The 19,231-nt window shown below is 50.9% G+C and overlaps 9 protein-coding genes across 9 annotated transcripts; 4 read left to right on the top strand and 5 right to left on the bottom strand.

Moving 5' to 3' along the window:
• Nucleotides 1-16: 16 nt before the first annotated feature.
• Nucleotides 17-1,845, bottom strand: cpa1 (carbamoyl-phosphate synthase (glutamine-hydrolyzing) CPA1). The gene is made up of 2 exons (XM_022539753.1): nucleotides 1,660-1,845; nucleotides 17-1,595 (listed from the first exon to the last, which is right to left on the bottom strand). The coding sequence occupies exon 2, from the start codon at nucleotides 1,498-1,500 to the stop codon at nucleotides 139-141; it is 1,362 nt and encodes a 453-aa protein (XP_022404033.1). The 5' UTR covers nucleotides 1,501-1,595; nucleotides 1,660-1,845; the 3' UTR covers nucleotides 17-138.
• A 717-nt stretch (nucleotides 1,846-2,562) lies between these two features.
• ASPGLDRAFT_43887 (nuclear transport factor 2 family protein) lies at nucleotides 2,563-3,633 on the top strand. The gene is made up of 2 exons (XM_022545902.1): nucleotides 2,563-3,222; nucleotides 3,285-3,633. The coding sequence occupies exons 1-2, from the start codon at nucleotides 2,658-2,660 to the stop codon at nucleotides 3,524-3,526; spliced, it is 807 nt and encodes a 268-aa protein (XP_022404032.1). The 5' UTR covers nucleotides 2,563-2,657; the 3' UTR covers nucleotides 3,527-3,633.
• A 207-nt stretch (nucleotides 3,634-3,840) lies between these two features.
• On the top strand, nucleotides 3,841-5,754 carry ASPGLDRAFT_119446 (putative C6 transcription factor; the record flags this gene model as incomplete). Its single annotated transcript, XM_022540053.1, has 2 exons — nucleotides 3,841-5,439; nucleotides 5,524-5,754. The coding sequence occupies 2 exons, from the start codon at nucleotides 3,841-3,843 to the stop codon at nucleotides 5,752-5,754; spliced, it is 1,830 nt and encodes a 609-aa protein (XP_022404031.1).
• A 65-nt stretch (nucleotides 5,755-5,819) lies between these two features.
• On the bottom strand, nucleotides 5,820-7,654 carry ASPGLDRAFT_120590 (uncharacterized protein; the record flags this gene model as incomplete). The annotated part of the gene is made up of 5 exons (XM_022540153.1): nucleotides 5,820-6,610; nucleotides 6,666-7,095; nucleotides 7,158-7,224; nucleotides 7,284-7,423; nucleotides 7,505-7,654. 5 exons carry the CDS (start codon nucleotides 7,652-7,654, stop codon nucleotides 5,820-5,822), a joined length of 1,578 nt encoding a protein of 525 aa, XP_022404030.1.
• A 118-nt stretch (nucleotides 7,655-7,772) lies between these two features.
• On the bottom strand, nucleotides 7,773-9,666 carry ASPGLDRAFT_43884 (putative DnaJ domain protein Psi). Its single transcript, XM_022545901.1, has 3 exons — nucleotides 9,091-9,666; nucleotides 8,339-9,042; nucleotides 7,773-8,285 (listed from the first exon to the last, which is right to left on the bottom strand). Exons 1-3 carry the CDS (start codon nucleotides 9,236-9,238, stop codon nucleotides 7,989-7,991), a joined length of 1,149 nt encoding a protein of 382 aa, XP_022404029.1. The 5' UTR covers nucleotides 9,239-9,666; the 3' UTR covers nucleotides 7,773-7,988.
• A 406-nt stretch (nucleotides 9,667-10,072) lies between these two features.
• On the bottom strand, nucleotides 10,073-12,008 carry cp1 (putative carboxypeptidase S1; the record flags this gene model as incomplete). The annotated part of the gene is made up of 2 exons (XM_022544254.1): nucleotides 10,073-11,800; nucleotides 11,853-12,008. The coding sequence occupies 2 exons, from the start codon at nucleotides 12,006-12,008 to the stop codon at nucleotides 10,073-10,075; spliced, it is 1,884 nt and encodes a 627-aa protein (XP_022404028.1).
• A 413-nt stretch (nucleotides 12,009-12,421) lies between these two features.
• On the top strand, nucleotides 12,422-13,451 carry ASPGLDRAFT_166032 (uncharacterized protein). The gene is made up of 2 exons (XM_022542621.1): nucleotides 12,422-12,739; nucleotides 12,791-13,451. The coding sequence occupies exon 2, from the start codon at nucleotides 12,807-12,809 to the stop codon at nucleotides 13,200-13,202; it is 396 nt and encodes a 131-aa protein (XP_022404027.1). The 5' UTR covers nucleotides 12,422-12,739; nucleotides 12,791-12,806; the 3' UTR covers nucleotides 13,203-13,451.
• Nucleotides 13,452-13,859: 408 nt separating this feature from the next.
• Nucleotides 13,860-14,459, top strand: ASPGLDRAFT_23358 (uncharacterized protein; the record flags this gene model as incomplete). Its single annotated transcript, XM_022543277.1, has 1 exon — nucleotides 13,860-14,459. One exon carries the CDS (start codon nucleotides 13,860-13,862, stop codon nucleotides 14,457-14,459), a length of 600 nt encoding a protein of 199 aa, XP_022404026.1.
• Nucleotides 14,460-15,149: 690 nt separating this feature from the next.
• Nucleotides 15,150-17,406, bottom strand: ASPGLDRAFT_119889 (putative poly(ADP)-ribose polymerase PARP; the record flags this gene model as incomplete). The annotated part of the gene is made up of 5 exons (XM_022540099.1): nucleotides 15,150-15,802; nucleotides 15,862-16,713; nucleotides 16,763-17,104; nucleotides 17,159-17,272; nucleotides 17,340-17,406. The coding sequence occupies 5 exons, from the start codon at nucleotides 17,404-17,406 to the stop codon at nucleotides 15,150-15,152; spliced, it is 2,028 nt and encodes a 675-aa protein (XP_022404025.1).
• Nucleotides 17,407-19,231: the final 1,825 nt, after the last annotated feature.

Here is a 19,231-nt window from a genome sequence, read left to right as displayed (position 1 = left end):
TTATGGCAGAACTACGCTTTAGACATTACCTGGGGAGATTAAATAGCAAATCATACCAACGTATATTGACTAATGATGTAAAAACAATGACCTAAGCTATATCCAACCAAAACTCCAATGCTCAAGAACTCAAACAAATTAAGCAGATCCAGCAGCAGCAGCGGCCGCGGCGGCAGCAATGTTCTGCATACCAATGGTAGGCTGCACACCAACACGCTCCTTGGCCAAGATGTCAACCAAGAGAGGGTTGGGGCGGCTGTCTCGCTGGGGATGGAACTGGGCCTGGTTGTTCTTGTAGCTCAGCACGCTGTCGAGGTAGATGTCGAAGAGGTACGAGGAGTCAAGCGGACCTCCCTTGGCCTCGGGGTGGAACTGAGTGCTGAAGATGGGGCGAGACTTGTGGATCATACCCTCGTTGCTTGCGTCGTTCAGGTTGGTGAAGTAGGGCTTCCAGTCAGAGGGCAGGGTCGTGGTGTCAACCGCGTAACCGTGGTTCTGACTGGTGATGTGGCAGCGACCGGTGCTCATGTCCAGAGCGGGAATGTTGTGAGCACGGTTACCGTACTTGAGCTTGACGGTGCGGGCACCAGCGGCCAAGGCCAAGAGCTGGTGACCCAAGCAGATACCGAAGATGGGAAGCTGGGAGGACTCCATCAAGCGGCCCAGGTGGTAGATGGTGTCCTGGCAGTGAGTCGGGTCACCGGGACCGTTGGAGATGAAGACACCGTCGAAGTGGTGGGCGACCTTGTGGATGGGGAAGTCGTAGGGGAACACGGTAACACTGGCGCCACGGCTGACCAAGCTACGCAGAATGTTCTCCTTGACACCACAGTCGATGACAGCGACGTGGCACTGGGGGTCCGCAGCGCTAACGTGAAAGGGAGCCTTGGTGCTGACCTGGCGGACGAGGTGGATCTGCTCAGGGTCGGTAAAGGCCTCATCCTGGTCGGCATCGTACTCCTCACCCACGGTGATACGGGCCAAAGACGAACCCTGCTCCCGCAAGTAGGTGACGATTTCACGGGTGTCGACGCCAGAGATGGCCGGAACGCCCTCACGAGTACACCATTCTCCAAGACTCTCGACAGCCGTCCAGTGGCTGTAGCGCTCCGCAGCATCGGCAACGACGACACCGGCGGCCTGCAGGTTGGGAGACTCGAAATACTTGAGCAGACCGTGGTTGTCCTTCTGGAAGGACGGGACACCGTAGTTGCCAATGAGGGGCTGGGTGAAGACCAGAATCTGGCCCCGGTAGGACGGATCGGTCAAAGACTCGGGGTAACCGACCAGCGAGGTGGTGAAGACGGCCTCACCGGAAATGTTGGAGCGGGCTCCGAAGGACTTTCCGTGGAAGATAGGACCATCTCGGATCGTGAAAGTGGCACGTTCCGAAGTAGGCTTCTGGCGAACCGTAGCCATGAAGCGGGACTGGATGCCAGCATTGACAGAGGGGAAGGCGGGAGCCCTGGCGGGCATCGCCCTGAAGACTCGAGCGAACATTATATGGATGGTTTTTTACGAGTATGCGAATTAGACGAAAGACACGAGACGATTGGGGTTTGTTCAGAAGCTTCCAGAAGCTTTCCAGAGGTGATCTATAGAGAGAATGTTAGTGAGTTTGACTCCTAATGAGTATCGTGTCGTGTAGTGTGCACATACCCGAGATGTAGTCCTGAGAAGTGAAGATAGAGTGCAAACGCATAAGCGCGACTGAAGAGCTACTAGTCGTTAAACAAGTAGTAATAAAGAGTTAAAAAAAGGAAGGGTTTAGCGGGACATTGAATCTCAATGGGTGTTTGTTTGCAGTAGAGTGTTCTCTGGGGAAGAAGAGAGAAAAGAGAGGAGGAAAAGTTTGATCGGGAGGAAAACAGTAGAAAAAGGCGGGATGGAATCGGGCCGGTCGGAGCACGTGCCTTGAACTCACCGAGTTTTTTGCGAGTCGCCATCCAATCAAACTGCGGGGATTGGCAGCGCCGCTATCGGAGGTGTCTTGATACCGTATGTGACGGGGTATTACTTACGATACGATGCTTGACACATCCAATTTGATACTCCAAAGCATCGCAATTGACGTTGATCATGAAAATTTGCAGAGGCAACAGGCTGCGCGTCCGAGATAATATAATGGCTTCATCACTCCCACGTGCTATTGCTAACCGGAATGACTCAACAGACTTGATGTCACTTGGCCACTGTTTCAGAGCAGCCAAGACAGATATTGCAATAGTGATCGTTAGGGCTACTACTCTGACCACTGTTGGATCAATCAGATTCAAGTACATTTGTCCATAGTACATAGGCCAAGAAAGAACATCAAGGGCCGAAGCAACTGTAAGATGACCCTGTCTCAATTCAACTGTGAGATTCGTACAACATCCGGGTCTTTGTCTCGAATCGCATCGGAGTTTAGAGGGTAAAACCGGCGCATTGTACCCTGTAGTTCTGAACCCTGTCTTCCATTGTCTTGTCGTCCCTCATTCCCCAATAGACTAGACGAGGATCAGGTTTCACAGACACTCAATGGAACCATGTCGGCTTATTTGTCGATACCCCTCATTCGGTGACTTTGAGGGAAGGTATAAACAGAGGTGACAGAGGGGACGAAAACATAGTAAGCACTTCATTGCACAATTAGATCACCAGATCACCAGATCACCATGGTCGCCATTCGATATCTCCTTCAAGCCCTGGTGGCTTCGATGCTAGACACCACCGCCCTCGGTAGGGCAATCAAGCCACACCACCACGGTCAACAGTCAGAGATACAGCATCCGCTAGGACAGTACCCCCAAGATAAACCAGGCTGTGACGGCTCTGGTGTTATTGCGCCCGGTAATGGTGATTGCAATGGCGACGGCCTCATCGACAACCCCAATCCCCGACACAAAGACCGAGAGGGGTTCCACTTTGAGAATCCTTCGACGGATTGTGCATACGTGACGCAGATGCACATCTGGGACTCGTTCAAGGATTTGGAAAAGGACATGAACAAGCTGTTCACGCTAATCCATAAGGATGTGAATTTCACAGTTGTTGGACACCATCCTATCGCGGGTCATTATAATGACCTGATGCATTTCTATGTCAATGCTCTTCGTCGCGTCAGTGTGTTGTTCTTGGACCACGCGGATAAGTTCGAGATCCATCCTCAAGCCATCCACGGGGGTTGTAATCAGCGGTGGTCGGTCCAGGAGGTTCAGTTCAAAGGAATCATGAATTCCGGTAAGCTCCTTTTTTATTATTTCCTCACACCATTTTAGTTGAGCACGTAACTAATGATGCAGGCGATCCTTTCGACATAGTCAACGTTTGGGTAACCCGCTGGCACAAGGGCCAGATGGTCGAGATCCGAACATACATCGATTCAGCCCGAATCATGGAAGCTCTGCACAAGAACGAAATCTGGTGGAATGGCACCACATTCCGAGACAATGTGAATTATATGCCCGGACCAGTGGGCATGCCGGACATCAAGGCATTGGAGGATCTAATGGGCTATCCGGATGGAAGTCCTTATGAGGATTGATCTACTACAGAGTAGTTAGCGGAAGATGTATCACTTGCTAATAATAGTGACGGCACTAGATATACCATATGCAATACTCTGTACAATCACCTGCTATAGTTTAATAGTATGATCCTTCATGCTCGTATTCGATTTAGGCGAAGTGAAATGTTCGGCAAATGGGGGGGGGGGGGGGGAAGGTCACATGAATTTAAGCTTAACCCCAACCGCGTTTAATTCCTCCACTTCCCCAGCTTCCCCCAATGTCACAAAGACAACCCAGAAACTGAATTTAAAATGCCCATTTGCTTTCTAATCTGCTAGTATCACTTATAATGTCCGATTCCGCCATACGAAAACGCTCTCGCGTCGCCTGCACCTCGTGCCAGTCTCGCAAGCGCAAATGCTCCGGAGGTCAGCCATGCACCATCTGCGCCCAATTCGGCACCGAATGCCACTACGATTACTTCTCTCGCAAGAAGAAAGACGTCAAACCAAATCCGTACGCTAATGTACTCCATACAACACCGACAGCGGCACCGACAGCTACCTCCAATTCGAGCGATCTGACCACCGCCGCGGACGAGAAGAGGAGCCGCAGCCCCGTTGAGCCGGACCATATCCATCCCACCTCCCTCGAGGCCAATTCGGGCGCTGCGTTCGTGAGACGATTAGGTCTGAAGCTTGAGACGGCTCATGCACCGCGATTACATTTGTTTGCTTGGAATGCCGGGGCTCGTACACCGTCCGCAGAGTCGTTGGCATCATCGTCCGCCGCCGCGGGGTCGGTGTCGGGGTCGACCATAGTCGATATCATCTCGCAGGATGAGATGCGCTCGTTCATAGCAGTTTGGTTTGAGAAAATCGACCCCTGCTACGGATTCATCGACCGCGATTATCTCCTCCGCCAGGTCAGTCGGCGATGGTTACCCCCTTCATCCGAATCAGTGCTTGGCCCCGGCCCCTATGACGCGGTGCTCTGCGGGCTCGCGGCGATGGGAATGCTCTTCTCACGACGAAAGGGGTCGATCGCAGAAGCCAGAGTCGTGGATTGCGGACAGCAAATCCTCGAGAAACATGTCACCTCCGATTCCCCCTCTCCCGCCATCATCACCGGCTGGATCCTACGAGTCTCATACCTCCGCATGACGGCGTCCCCCCACACAGCTTGGATAGCCAGCTGCACGACAATGCACCTCGTCGAGGCTGCCGGAATGCATCTCGAGAATCCCTCGGATAATGGCTTCCTCCGAAAAAACGACGAGAGCTACTGCAGTCCTGAACTGCGTCGCAGACTGTTCTGCATGGCCCGCCACCTCAACGTCTGGGTGTCCTTCGAACTAGGCCGCTCGCGGGTCGTTCTACACGGCGCGAACTCGCTCGCTCCAGCGCGCAGGGTAGACGTCAACACAACCCAGTTCTACACTGAGATCTTCGAACTCCTTCCTGTCTCCGAGAGCCTGGATCCAGTTCGATCGTCGGACTCGATGGATCTCGAAGGCGCGCTATCGGATGTCCTGGATGGGGAATACGTCCCATACATCCTCATCCTCGTGCAATGCAACCTCGTCCTCTGCATCTACCGCCGTCTCCGCGCACTCAGCCACTCCATCTCCGCGAAACTACTCGATCGCATCGTCGCCCTCGCTGCTAAAGCCCTCCATGCCACCCGTGAACTCACAGCCGCTGTCTGCCCATGGCAATACATCGCCATAGTCCCATTCCAGGTTGTCTGTACACTACTGGCAATGGATAACCGCAATTCCCTTGCCTTGTTGGGCGACGCAATGCATACTCTCGGTGAAGTCGCCGCTGCATACGACACAGATGTCATGCGGGAGGCATACAGCACGGCATATCTGCTTATCCTGCTACACCAGCGACGGAAAGAAGAAGATACAAGGGTCATTGGGGACGTGTTGCAGGTTAACAGCGTTGCGTCGTTATTGACACCGCATAACGCTTCTGCTTCTACTTCTGCTTCTACTTCTGCGCCTGCTCGTACTCATACTCATCAGCAGGCTATTGCTGCGCCTGATGACGCTACTGCGAATTTCCACGATGGTGCTTCTACTTCTACTGCTGAGAGCAATCATATGAACCACGCGCACGGTGTGCCACTGCCGACACACTCCGAGTTCTCGTGGTTGGGCGATTTGATGATCGATATGCCGAGTTTGCAGAATTTCGATCTCGATCAGTTTCTTACTACAGATGTGCCGTGGCCGTTGCCGGAGATGGGGATTTAGTCTCTTCAATTATCTGAACTATGTTCATGGTATATAAGGCTAGGGTATACGGATGGCAAAGCAGCTCATTCAGTCTTCCCCTGCTTACTCTTCTTCCCCGAAGACGAAGACACCACCAACCCAAGCTTCCACAACACCCACAAAAACCCAAGCACAATGACCGCAACCGTACCAAGCTCAATCGTCTTACTCCGGAACAATCCCTCTTTCTCGTCCAACTGCAAAACAGGAACAGTCACCTTCTCATAAAGATAAACATCCTCACCCCCAGGATGCACCTGGTAAAACATCGTCCGCGGCCCAAACAACCCCTCCCAACCCAGATTCACCCGGTCAAACGGGTTGATCCCCATCTTCATCCCTCCGTCGGCCGTGCACGCCCAAAAGACAACCGGCCATGGGACCTGTATGGTACGGTATCCGGACTCGGAGGGGGGCAGGTAGCGCAAGTGCAGGGGGATAGTCACGTTCCATTCACCTGTCACCTCGTCGGGGTTCTCCGGGGTAGCGAGCTCGAGTAACCAGTTCGAGCCCCACCGGTCAACGGCCCAATCTGGTGCTTCGAGGTCTGTTTCGCCGAAAACGGCGCGGAGGGCGGCTAGATTGTGCGATTGGAGGAAGAGCGGGTCCATCGTGGAGAGTTGGTATTTGTCACCGAAGATGGATGATGGGAGGGTGAGATACGTATGCAGCGCGCAAGTTGCGTCTGCCGGGGCGGGGGGTTCTTTCAGCGCTGACGGAGAGAGGGAAAGTGACATTGTCGGATGGAGACCTTTCGGATGGGAGAAGGAAGCCAGATACGTTGCGTCATCTGGTAGAGCATGATGCCGCGATGGGAAGGAGAACATTGTCGGGTCTGCTCTTATTAGCATATCTCTCAGAATCGATTTGCAGGCAGGAAATGAACATACTCAGCTTCTCATCCTTCCCTACAACACCCAACAACCCACCCATCTTAATATCCTCCGCATCCGCCGCCTTCTCCGTCGTCAACAACCCAACCTCCACCTGATCAATCCCATCCCTTCCACCAGTACCATTGCCCTCTGGCTTCGCAATTCTCTGCGTCCACCCCTCGTCGCCAGGTGCTCTACTCGACACCGCCGACACAGTCAGGGCATGCGAGATGCCATCGTAGCTGATATCAAATGTGTCTGCGAATAGCGACGAAGCGAGATCTATGCAGTCGTCCGATGCGTCGAAGCCTCTGGGCACTTTGGCACAGATGTTGTCTTGGATATAATCGACCAGCGGAGTTGCAAAGGAGAGGAGGCTGTAGTAGTACAAATCAGCGGTAGACGAGAAACGCTTCGAAAGGACCGGCGGCTCTATGAATGATTTCTATACCAATTAGCATTACATCCCCATTCCATTAATCAACCTTGTGATTCAAGCGTACAAACCTCAGTACTCAAACAATCCACCTCCTCCCCAAACATCCTCTTCAGCAGTGGACATAGTGCATCTTCCCTATCAACCAACGAGCAATTAGCAACACACCACCCCAGATAAAGTAGACCAGAACTCACCCCTCAGCACGTTTCTCCCCAGAAACGAAAACATGCAAGCCCGACGAGATCCTACTCGCAAACGGCGCGGGAGCTCTATGCGGGTGTTCCGTGGCCCAGCGGATGTGGATTGCTTGGTATTGGTCTAGAGCGGTTCGTATCTATCCCCAATCAGCATTTATCCCATGTCCCATATCCCATATCTATAGCTCATAGATATGATAGTACGGTTGGGAAAATACCTCGTCCGGCAATTCATCATAGCTAACGGTGAGCCGTTCTTCGCGAACAGCATCGAGGTTGGTGACTGAGAGGGCGTCGGAGGTGAGGACTGCTTGGTCGGGGGAGAAAGGGGCGTTGGGGGGTTGGATGAAGGTGATTCTTCGTCTCATTTTGTTCTGTCTCTGGGTTAGAGTGTAGTGTAGTGTAGAGGTGTTGGAGGTGATATGGTGAGCTGTGAGCTGTTCGGATGCTTCTCCGCACCCGATCGGGCTAGTACTGATAAGATAAGCTGGTTTGAATTCGTCATATCATTGAGCAGGTACATATAACTACTTCGTAGTCAAACACGGTGTTGTCTTCGCTATTATACATGATGTATATATAAAACACAATCCATTTCATTCAAACAAGAGTATCAATCCAAGAAACGAGTATCAACCATCGCTCGCACACCGCAAACGCCAAAACAATGCTGAACCATAATACAAAAAGGAAAAGAAGAAATCATGGAAGGACATCCCTCAGGACGTCCTTCTGCGATGGAGTGAGGCTGGCCGGGAACCGCACGTTGACCCGGACAACCAGGTCACCGCGTTCAGTCGGCTTCTTGGATATCGTCATACCCAAACCGGGGAATCGTTCTTCGTGACCAGGCTGTGTAGGACCTGGTTTCGAGACGCGGATCGATTTGCCGTCGATTGTGCGCACGATGCGCTCCCAGCCGGTGAGGGCTTCTTTGAGGCTGATTTCGACTGTTGTGATCAGGTGGTCGCTTTGGCGCTTGAAGTTGGGGTGTTCTTTCTGTAGACTTGTTAGTACAGACCTTCAAGAGTCTTGGGTTAAATGTAACTTACCTCCGCCACAATAAGGTGGACATCCTGTCGACCACCCTCCTCCTGATCTCCAACACCCTTATACTTGATCTTGGATCCCGTCCGCAGACCCGCCTTGATGTTCGCTTCTAATGTCACATCCTGCACAGTCCGTTTCCCACTAGGATCAAACGCCTTGCTCTTCGTAGTAACCTTCTTAACCGTCCCCCGGAAAAGTTCCTCAAGCGTCAACGGCAACTCCTTCTCCACAACAGTCGGCTCCGGCGTAGGTGCGCGCCGGGATTGCTGGAAACCCGGCCCGCGACCGCCAGCCCCCGACCTGAAGCCACGACCAGCGCCGCCGCCGCCGCCAAAACCACCACCAAGCATCGAGAAGATATCATCATCGTCCATTCCACCCATTCCACCACCACTAGCCTTGGCGAAGTTCTTGAAGATATCGTCCGCGGAGCTAAATCGGAAGCCGTTGGCACCGCCGCCGCCGGGGCCGCTCGAGAAGTGGAATGACCGCGCACCACCACCACCACCACCACCACCGGGCATGCCTCCACCGAACCCGAAACCACCGGGCATTCCGCCGTCGAAGGGCGATGCACCGGCACCACCACCGGCACCGCCACCTGGCGATGGCGCAGGTCCGCCGCGGAGGAGATATTCGAGACCGAATTGGTCATAGACCTTGCGCTTTTCAGGATCGGAAAGGACTTCGTAGGCTTGGGAGACCTCTATATGTTGTTAGTACAATTCACACGGTTCGTTAGAAAGAAACCCACCCTTGAACTTCTCCGCTGCACCGGCGTCATCCTTGTTCTTGTCCGGGTGATACTTCAGCGCGCATTTCCGGTATGCCTTTTTGATATCATCCTGCGACGCATCGGGCTTGACGCCTAACGCATCGTATAATTTCGATTCCGCAACCATGGTGCAGATTCAATTGTTGTAGCGTTTGCGATACCGACAATTGCTCAGTTGGCCAGCAACCGTTAAAATCACGAGTTCGCAGAGTCGAAGTGCGGTCTGGGACGATCTCGAATGACGTCGAAGCTTCGAGACGACTTGCTTGATCTGACGCAGTTCGTAACTCCTCGGTATGTTTGTACTATGTAGTCGCTTTGATAGAACGCTCAACACAGCGCAGAAGATAGTGATATAGTAAGAATGAAGAGCGAAAACAAGTTAAGACGAACAAGCGACAGTCCTCCAGCGGTGACGTGTGACGTGACCTGAAAACGCTCGGCCAAGCGAGGAAGGTTCGCGAAGATTCTGCGGTTTCAGCGACGCCCGTTACTATCATACTACATACAATAGAGATTCAATGCGTATCAAGCGAGATAGCCTCTGCCCCTGCCAATATGTACGATGCAAAAAACAGCAATGAGGGGCCCGATTGTTAGCATCACTTTGTGCACTTGCCTAATGCGGGGTAGTCTGTGCGCAGTCACGTGGTTTATGCTTGCTTATGTAATTTATGCATATCTCGAAATGCTTCAAGCCGTAAGGTGATGCCCCTTCGGCGTGCAAGTTCCTCGGCTGGCTTCATAATAGCCTCTTCGCTCACAATATCGTCTGCTTGTCAGCCGTGCAATGAAAGACGGCCATGGAGCCTTTTCCGGTGATGCATAGTCTTATTACAAGTACAAGTAGTAGGGCGAATATAATATGTATGCTCCCGAGTACTCTCGCTAAAGTGGCATTGTCTAGGAAAGGATAGCTATAGTCATTCCAGAACGTATATACAGTTATGTACGGTCTCTATCAAACTAGCTCAAACCGTTTGCTAACATGCTCATGCTCAGCCTCACCCCCCTCAACAACAATATAATCTTGAATCAGCGCAGATCCATTCAACACAGCTTTCGCCTGCTCCTTTGTGCAAGATGCCTCCAGCGAGAGAATATAGCACGTTGGCGCCGGACTATCCGGCACCTCATTCTTGACCGACCACGACGAAGACGGTCCCTGTGTGGAATACGTGTCGTTGTTCGCAGTGGGAACTTGTCCCGTCGAGATGTCGCGGTTGAACATGGCTCGATGGAAAATCTCATATGCCGTCTGTGGCTGGTAAGCGGGTACCTCGTGGCCAGCCTCGAAAACCCGGCTAAAGGAGAAGTTGCCGTGCTGCCGCACCAATCCCCCGACGTAGGAGGCGTTAGTATGTAGCGGGGCGTACCCGGCTGAGCGGAATTGGTGGGCTTCTGCGTGGTCTACGCGCAGACTGACTGCTTCTCCGCCGTTCCAGGGACAGGCGTAGTCGCGGTCGCCGTAGACGAGGGCTACTTTCACGCCGGTGTCGAGCAGGTACGCAATGTCGCTGAGGTAGCCGTGGATGTCGGAGCGGGCGTAGTCGCCGGTAGCGCTGAAGGCGTTGTACACGCTGTTGACGGACTCGGTGAAGTTAACGGGGACGCCTAGCGCGCCTTGCACCCAGTGCTGGCTGAGGAAGCCGTTGTGGTACGGCGGGGGGAACGGGTCGGGGTCGAAGTGGGAGATGTCATAGTAGCCTCGGCCGGAGGTGTTGATGTATGGGCCTTCGACTTCGTTGCTGCAGAAGTCGCTCGCCTTGGAGCAGAACTTGTTGACGGTGGCATTGCGGCCGGTCATTTTGGGGTCACCCTCTGCTGCTAGACGACGGCACTTGAGGATGCCATCTTTGCAACCACCAGGTTTGCTCCATGCGCGCATTGCCTTCTCATACTGAGTCTTGTTGATCGCTTCGATGCCGTAGGTGTTGTTGTAGGCCATCTGCGGATAGTGCGGTGACTGCGTCAAGAGGTCCACGCAGCCATTGAGAATACCCAGCGTATCCATATGGATGTAATGATATTTAGCCTTCTCCTTGACAATCTTCTCATTCTGCTCTTGGAAGAACGCCGCAAACGAAGGCCCGTACCGTCCACCATACGACTCCGTCCAGATACTCACGCGATCATCATGCGGCTTATACTCGGGGAACTCAGTAAACCACGTCTGTGCGAAATGCCACAATGCCTTGGCCGAGTTCTCCGTGCTATTCGCCGTGGTATAGTTCTTCTGGCTAGGAAACGTTCCAACATAAAACGTATTGTTTTGCTCCGGCACCACGCCATCAGGGAAAGGAGACACGTCCCAGTTGCCAGATACCTGGTCATAGGTCCCATTCGTGGGTACGTCGTAACTGAATCCGACCTGATTTGGCTGATCGATGTACAACATGTTGACCTCGTTGTTCCACGACCACGGATTCAAGACGGTGGAGTTTGAGTCCTCGTTGACGCGACAGGGGCCGTTTTCTTGCAACAGGCCGATCATTGAGGAACTGCCAGGGCCACCATTCATCCAAATAGATAGCGGCGCATTCTTGGGGTCTTTGCGCGATTCGAAGAACCAGAAGAACGTGTTGATGGGGTACTTTTGTTGCACGTTTACATTGGAGAGTGCGCCGGGAGAGAGATGGACGTAGCCGGCGTAGCTTTTGACATTGGGAGTTGTTTCGCATATTCCGGGCTGTTTTCATTAGCTTCACACATTATAGAGGAAATACTAGTAGGGACGGTACCTCCTTGTACGATATCTTCACACCCTCCTGGTGCTTCGATTCAACGACCGTCAGCCCTTCCGGTGATGGAGGGAAATAGCTGCGGTCTTGACCAGCGGCAGCAACGCTCGCCAGACCGGCGACTGTGGTGATCGCAAGCGATTGTAGAGAAGGCATTTTCTCTCAGTAGTGTACAGTATACACCACAAGTGATGGAATTGAATTGGAGAGGGGATCCCGAGCTTATATGGGGAAGCAAAGCGGAGATTGCCGATCATGCAACTGATAAGGAATGGGTCGTATCAGGGTCCAGGGACCCTAGCAAACAGTACTATTGTCATCGGCCATTACCGATCACGATATCGTCGGATAGTCTGGTAGAAATATCGCGTCTCTCGGGTCGGTGCCGAGAAAGTCGGCATTGGCAGGCTAATGACAATTCTTACATATCAGATCCAACGTTTTTGCTTGTTTGCCAGTAGCTGTAAAGAGATAAATAACCGTGCCCGTAGAAACCATCAGACATTCTCACCGAGACCAGTACCAATGACAGCACTAAAGCCACACCCAATGGATACTATCAAGGATCTTGTTCCTGTGAGGAATGAGGTGAACGGGTGGAATTCGCAGGATTGGGTGTTGGATTTGTTGGAGGCGTTGGAGAAAAGAAAGGTGATTGATCTGGATGCTCGTTATAATTTGTCTAAAGCCCGTATAAGGAAGCTGGTTGAGAGGAAGGTTTGGGTAGAGAATGGACTCGGGAAATCGAATCTAGACCATGGTTAGCTGCGGAGTAAAATTTGCTTATATTCAGGAACAGACATCTTTTACCATTGTTTTATGCATATTTTAGCCTCGCCTCACAAATAAATATCTTCCCAATCCAACATACTTGACAACTAATCAGCGTTGGTCACATCAACAACCCCGCTTCTTCCTAAACCATTCTAATATTGTAGAAACTACAACACCACCATGAACCTCTCCGTCGCCATCATTAATGACCCCGGCAGCGTCTTCAAACACTGGGCCCTCGCTATCCCCAATCCGGACGACCCCGGCTATGTTCTCCTCCAAGCCAGAGGCTCAGACCGTCGCTTCCGCTACGAGCCAGAAACAGCCCGGGATCTTGAATCCATAGGTCTGGTGGAGCTAGTCAAGCTATGTCGCGTCGATGCTGGCAAGACGATTCAGATCAAGGATGTTGCGAGCAAGATTACTATCCGCAATGATATCAGCGGCTGGAATTGCCAGGATTATGTGCTTGATTTGTTGGGTTCACTGGAGGGGGGAGGTATTATTGATGGGAAGGGCGAGCGTTATAAGGAGAGGAGGGCCTATGTGCAGGGGAAGGTTGAGGGACTAGCGTAGGGTTCACCTTCTTGGTTAGAGCCGAGTCTATTATGGCCTCTCACGAGGACTGTTTCTATTATTCCACCAGACCATCTGTACATGATGGTATATTCAATCATCCAACCGAAACAAATCGCAAATCGATACGGACTCCTAGTATAGGGATCCCTCGCTCAGGATGAATGTAATGCCATTATTCACCTTGAAATCTCCCAAACCCCTGATATTCCTGAATACGTTAGAAAAGAGTCAGACATACACAGTGGCATTCACTGGCTGTTGGATCCAAGCTGTTTGTATGTTTATACAACCCCAGCTGCAGATATAAATATCTGTCACCATCATCTCACCCAGCTCTTCACAAACAACTCAAACAAAACCCGCGTATAACATCACTGTAAGTCAACCAAGTCACCCTTTCTCATTCAATATCTAACCATAAAAAGCCACCATCCACAAACCATGAGCATCTCTATCGCTATTACCAACAACCTAAATAGCGCCTATAAATATTGGGCTATATTGCTTTAAGGATATTACGACTAGAGCTCAGGAAGCCTCCTCCAGGTCAGAGGCCGACTTGGTAGCCTTTGCTACAAGCCAAGGACCGTTTATGAGTCTCATGGATGGGTCCCCTCCCTGCCAGGTCTAGTTGAACTGGTTCACTTATCCAACATGGGCAGCAGCAAAATGGACGATATAAAGGATATTGCGAGCAGGACTCCCGTGAGGAGCGATATTAGAAAATGGAACAGTCAGGATTATGTGCTTGATTTGTTGGAGCTGTTGGAGCAAGTGGGTATTCTTGATGTTGCGGATGATGATTATTGGAATAAGAGGGATATCCTCGTCACCATCTCCAACCCCCCAGACCCAAACAACACCCACGAACACTGGGCCCTATACCTCAACGACCCCTCCAACCCCATCAAAACTACCTTCGAAGTCAAAGGCTCAACCGGTCGCTATCGCTACGAACCAGAAATCAAACCCCCAAATGTCCGCCTCTCAAGAGATCTTGTCGGGCTAGTCCCCATATGTACTGTGGAACCTAGCAAGGCGAGCAAGATCAAGGAGATTGCGGGTACTGCGCGTGTACGGAATGAGGTTGAGGGTTGGAATAGTCTGTGTTTTGTAGGGGGATTGTTCAATGCTTTGAAAAGAGAGGGTGTCGTTGATGGGGAGGATGAGGATTACCTGTGTCAAATGGCCCATATTTGTCCGGGTTTGTCCAGGAATAGAAGAGAGTGGCGGATTCGGATATTCTTGGGTTGATGTTTTAAGGATGGAGCACCGTTCGTAATCCATTTAACAGAGACATCGGTGCATGAAGATCATCTAACTGTACCCAATCTGGAAATCAAGCAAGTCGAGGGTACAGATTCTATTTGCTATGGCCTCTTTTAGAGCTACTTGAGGTAGAAAAGCTTCATAGACACACATTATGGCATCCACTGTCCTCACCGTGTCCATGATATTAAGGCTCTTCCTGAAATCCCTGAAATCCATGAACGACTTCGGTTTCAGTTCCTTAGGTTTACAATCCTTCCTCATCATCTTCAATCGTCGGGTGTAATTCTTCGGAAACACATCCAGCAAGTCCTCAGGATCATTGTTGAGATACCACTGCAACTCATATATTGTTCGGTGGTTGTGTTTTGCTGCGCCATAGTCGAGGATGTCGAGGTGTGCTTTTCGGTGTCCGTCGTGGTAGGTTTTGGGGAATAGAAAGATAGTCACGGCGAGTGGTCGAGTTGTAGAATCAAAAGAGGACTGGCAGTGTTTACTTGGTGAAGTGACGTGCGTATTGTGCTATTCAGATATTTAGGCACAGTAAGAGAGCATAAGAGCTTTTACATTATTCGTAAATTATCGTACATATGGTATAACCATCCAGCCATACCCAGTCGAGAGATCCTGAACGCCAACGTGCTGAGAAGCAAAAGCAAAAGAAACAGGAAGAGGCTATCGCATATTAACATGGAACAGATACCGCTGTCGAATCTGCGCAATATCATACACAATGTACTCATTGTACATCAACGAACACCCCTTCTGTTCATTCTTCGACCCCATGCCCACATCCGGCATCGTCACCCCCTTGAGACTCTCATGCACGGACCCAGCATCCTTCCAACCGGCTGGAATACTGCTTCCACGTCCAAGTGTTGCAAGTTTGCCTTCCTTTTTCGAGTCCTCAGCAGCGTTGCAGTTGGCATATTCTTGCTCGTACATGGGATCTCCCAACTCCACGTCGCACAGCATCAGCAGACCCATGTTACCAGAGTTGTAGGGACAGCAGTAGTTGGCGGACTTGGAAGACATATCGGCAAAGTAGACACCCTTGCCGAACATGTAACCGTTCACGGGGGCTTCGGGAGGTGCGATGCGCAGACCTTGACTGAGGATACCACCGAAGTTGGTACTGCGGGAGCCGTGCCAGAGGAGACGGCGGTTGGGGTTCTGAATGGCACCGTAGGAATTTGAGAAGCGGTCTGTTTCGCCGGGACGTTCAATGCGGAAGATGTTGATTACCTTGTAGCTCATGTTATGGGTTGCTCCGCGTGAGTGGTTGAGGTATTGCTCGAGCTCAATGAACTCGGCCGTACTGGGTTCGACTGGGATTGTTAGCTGATACATATCAAAATCAGAGGGAAAAAAAAAAAAAAAAAAATACCTGGAGTCATCTCCTCCATTCCCAGGCTGTTATACTGGAGATCCAGCTGATGAACTCTCTCCCTCTCGACATCCTTGGAGTCCTTCATAATCGCATTTGTAACGCCCATGTCCGTCAACGCCTCCAGCAGCTCAACCTCCTTCTTAATCAACTTGTCATGAAACAAGACCGGTGGTCGATTGCGACCAAACACATGAGGAATTGTCGTAAAGTACCGATTGCTAAGATCCTCCGCGGCAGCCGGGACAGTCCTTCCGTATTTCGAATTGGCTAAACCAGGGTTGGCCAGAAGATCCGACAGATCTTTCAAGATCTGGTATCCATCGTGGAGCGTCCGCTTGCTCAGCTTTCCCAAAGGCATTTTCTTGACATCGTAAGACAGGGCCTCCATGGCGGAGACGAAGTGCTGCTGGTTGAAGATGAAGGTCATGAGGTTCTGGATCGACTGGGGCAGAGCGCTTTCCACGGGCGTCTCTTCCCTCTCTTCCCTCTCTTCCCTTTTGACAACCTGATCTTCATTGTCTTCCTCGTCGTCCGAGTCTTCGTAGTTGCGCTCGAGGAAGGCGTACTTTTTGTCCTTGGGAGTGTTCAACCGATTCTCCCAGGTTAGACCGGTCTTGTCCTTGAATTTCTTCTCGAACTCTTTCATAGCTTGATTTAAACCGCCACTTCCCAGAACAGCCGATTGACCTGGCTCTCCGACGCGACCCCAACGAGTCCACGTTCTGTAGTCGGAGCTGGGGCTCACGAGAAGCTGAATGCGGTAGAATTTGTTGTTGTTCTGGCCAGCGTTGGTCTGGTTCAGAGTCCCGTCCCAAATCAGACCTGAATCATCGATATGAACGGAGTAACCTATCATAGTCAGCGCCATCCAACCAGCAGGTATCGCTCAACTCACCACCCAAGGTACAGCCCTCATCAAGAGGAACAACAAGCTTCTTGGACGACGCTTTCTGCGAGTCCTTCATCTTCTTCGACTCATCTTCGTCCTCTCCATTGGCAGCCCCATTAGCACCTATCGCATCATCATGAGTCCGCTTCTTCGCGCCGCCCTTTTCTTTCTTAACCTCCTTCTCCTCCTTTTTAACGGCAGTGGCATCTCCATTACCCTGCGGGACCGGAGAACTTGAATCATTCGTAAACAAATAACTCTTCACCGGAAGCGGCTTCTTCGCCTCAACCGACTCCAGTAACCAAGCCAAATTCACAACCTCGCAGGTACTAATCCCACAAGCAGTCTTGACTGTTCCGTTCATCAGCACCCCAGATCACCATCACCAACCACAAGACAACATACACTTAACACCCCCCTTCTCAACATCCTTCTCCGTCGTAACCAAATGCGTACAATCCTGCGACACACTGCTACTAAACGTCGCGCCCTGACCTTCCACCAGGGTCTTCAGGTCGGCTGTATGTATACAAGGATCAGTTATTGTTCTTGAGGGCTGCAATGGTGAGTGTGAGGAATCACGTACCCTGCTTGTATCCGGGGAAGGTGCCGCTCACGGCGACGATGGCTTTTTTGAATGTTCGCGGTGCCATTGTGGTTGTTTGGTGTGGTGGTGGTTATCGGTGATATATGTTAACTAGAATGATCAGTTCAATTAATTGGCATGAGCAAAGACAAATTATTGAAATAGAGAATATAACATAAAATCAAGTAAATTGAAGAGAAAGATGAAGATGAATATCAAAGGAAAGAAATACGAGCCTTTTAAGCCCTCGAAGTGTCACCAGGCACGACTCTTTATGCCTGTTTATTCAGGCATCAATACCGCTGCTGCCTGCTCAGCTCCAGGCAGACATGGGGTCTAACTAACTTAGTTAACTACATGTAACATAACGTATTTCCCAAGCGACCCGCCACCCCAAGCGACCCGCCACCCTACCGCCTACCCTACTCTTTTGAACGCATTTTTAACCACATTAACGCCAGTATATTAGGTAAAGAACTATCTGTGAGGGCAATGGTTTGACCTGTGTCCTTCCTGTCCGCATATGCTACATTTTGGTAGCTTCCTTCTCGCAGGAACTGGCAAATTAGGTGAAATTGGTGCTTCTGCAGGGACGGGTCTTGGTGCTTCAATTGCTTCTATAGGATGCTGTATGATCTGCTGGCTCTCCTGAACAGTCATTCCACCCTCATTTAGTATCTGTCTATTAGATCGTCGGCGCTTTTGCTTCTGCTTCTCATGGGCAGCATGTAATTTGCGTGCTTCAACCTCTAGTAGAGCAGTTGAATGCATTTGGATCTCACAGGCCTTGAGAACTTGGTTGATTTGCTGCTTCAGCGGGCTTGGAGGGCTTCTTGAGCGCTGCTTTAGCAAAGCCTTAATTGAACTAGCCTGCCGCTGAAGTTGTATAGGATTTTGAGGTGTCTTTGGTGAAAACTGGCTTGATTGACTTATTGGACGACTACCCGGGGGTGATGGTGTTTGGAGTATAATATCAAGCTTTGAAAGCACTCGCTCTGGGTTATATGGCACTAAACCAGCTCCTGCAAAGCTATTTTGAATAGTCTGAGATTGGAAAGCTTCCACACGAGCAATTGGGTAGGCGGCAAGAAAGTCAAACTTGTCAATATGGTTGAACCCAAGCCGCATCTGGTTCTCAACTAGCCGGCTGTACGCACGCTTTAAAGGAGCAAAACACCCAATATCAAGTGGTTGCAGAAGATGTGAAGAGTGTGCTGGCATGCAAATTGGTATAATATTGTTCTCTTTGCAAACTTGGTCGAATTTAGGAGTTAAATGACTCCCATGGCCATCAAGGATTAAAAGTTGATATTTCCCATGTGTACGACTAGTTGTCGCTGGAATGAAGTGTTTTTGAAGCCATCGAAGTCCAATTTCATCAGTAGTCCATCCATTTGGACTTGTTTCAAAGCGCCAGTCATATGGGAGATCATCGAACCAGCCTTTAATAAGGACCTTGCCCTTGAAGATAATCACTGGTGGAAGCACCCACCCAGAGGCATTAATTGTTTCAATGGCTGTAACCCACTCGCGATTTCCAGGTTGTAAAAGTGAGCGCCAACCATAGTATTCAGATCGAGTAATAACCTTAGCAGTTGCTGTGAGGCCCATTGCAAAGCCTGTCTCATCAAAGTTATAGATATCCTCCTGAAGGATACCATTCTCTTTGATTGTACAAAGAACACAGTCAAACCACTCCTGGATGACCCTTGGATCCTCTGTTTTTGCACGCTCGTAGTCATATTGTCGTGAGAAGCGAGAGGCAAGCTCAGGATATCTTTTAACAAAGTTTGTAACCCAATTCTTGCCGACTGTCTGAGGGGGGGTCTCGCCGCGCTTTGCAAGTAGAAGATTCGCCATTTCCTGCACAGTAGCAGGCCGGGGGGCTGCTC

The sequence above is a fragment of the Aspergillus glaucus genome (assembly GCF_001890805.1).
Source record: "Aspergillus glaucus CBS 516.65 unplaced genomic scaffold ASPGLscaffold_4, whole genome shotgun sequence".
Lineage (NCBI taxonomy): Eukaryota > Fungi > Ascomycota > Eurotiomycetes > Eurotiales > Aspergillaceae > Aspergillus > Aspergillus glaucus.
The sequence above is the reverse complement of the archived record's forward strand: the minus strand, read 5'-3'. Positions and strand labels throughout refer to the sequence as shown.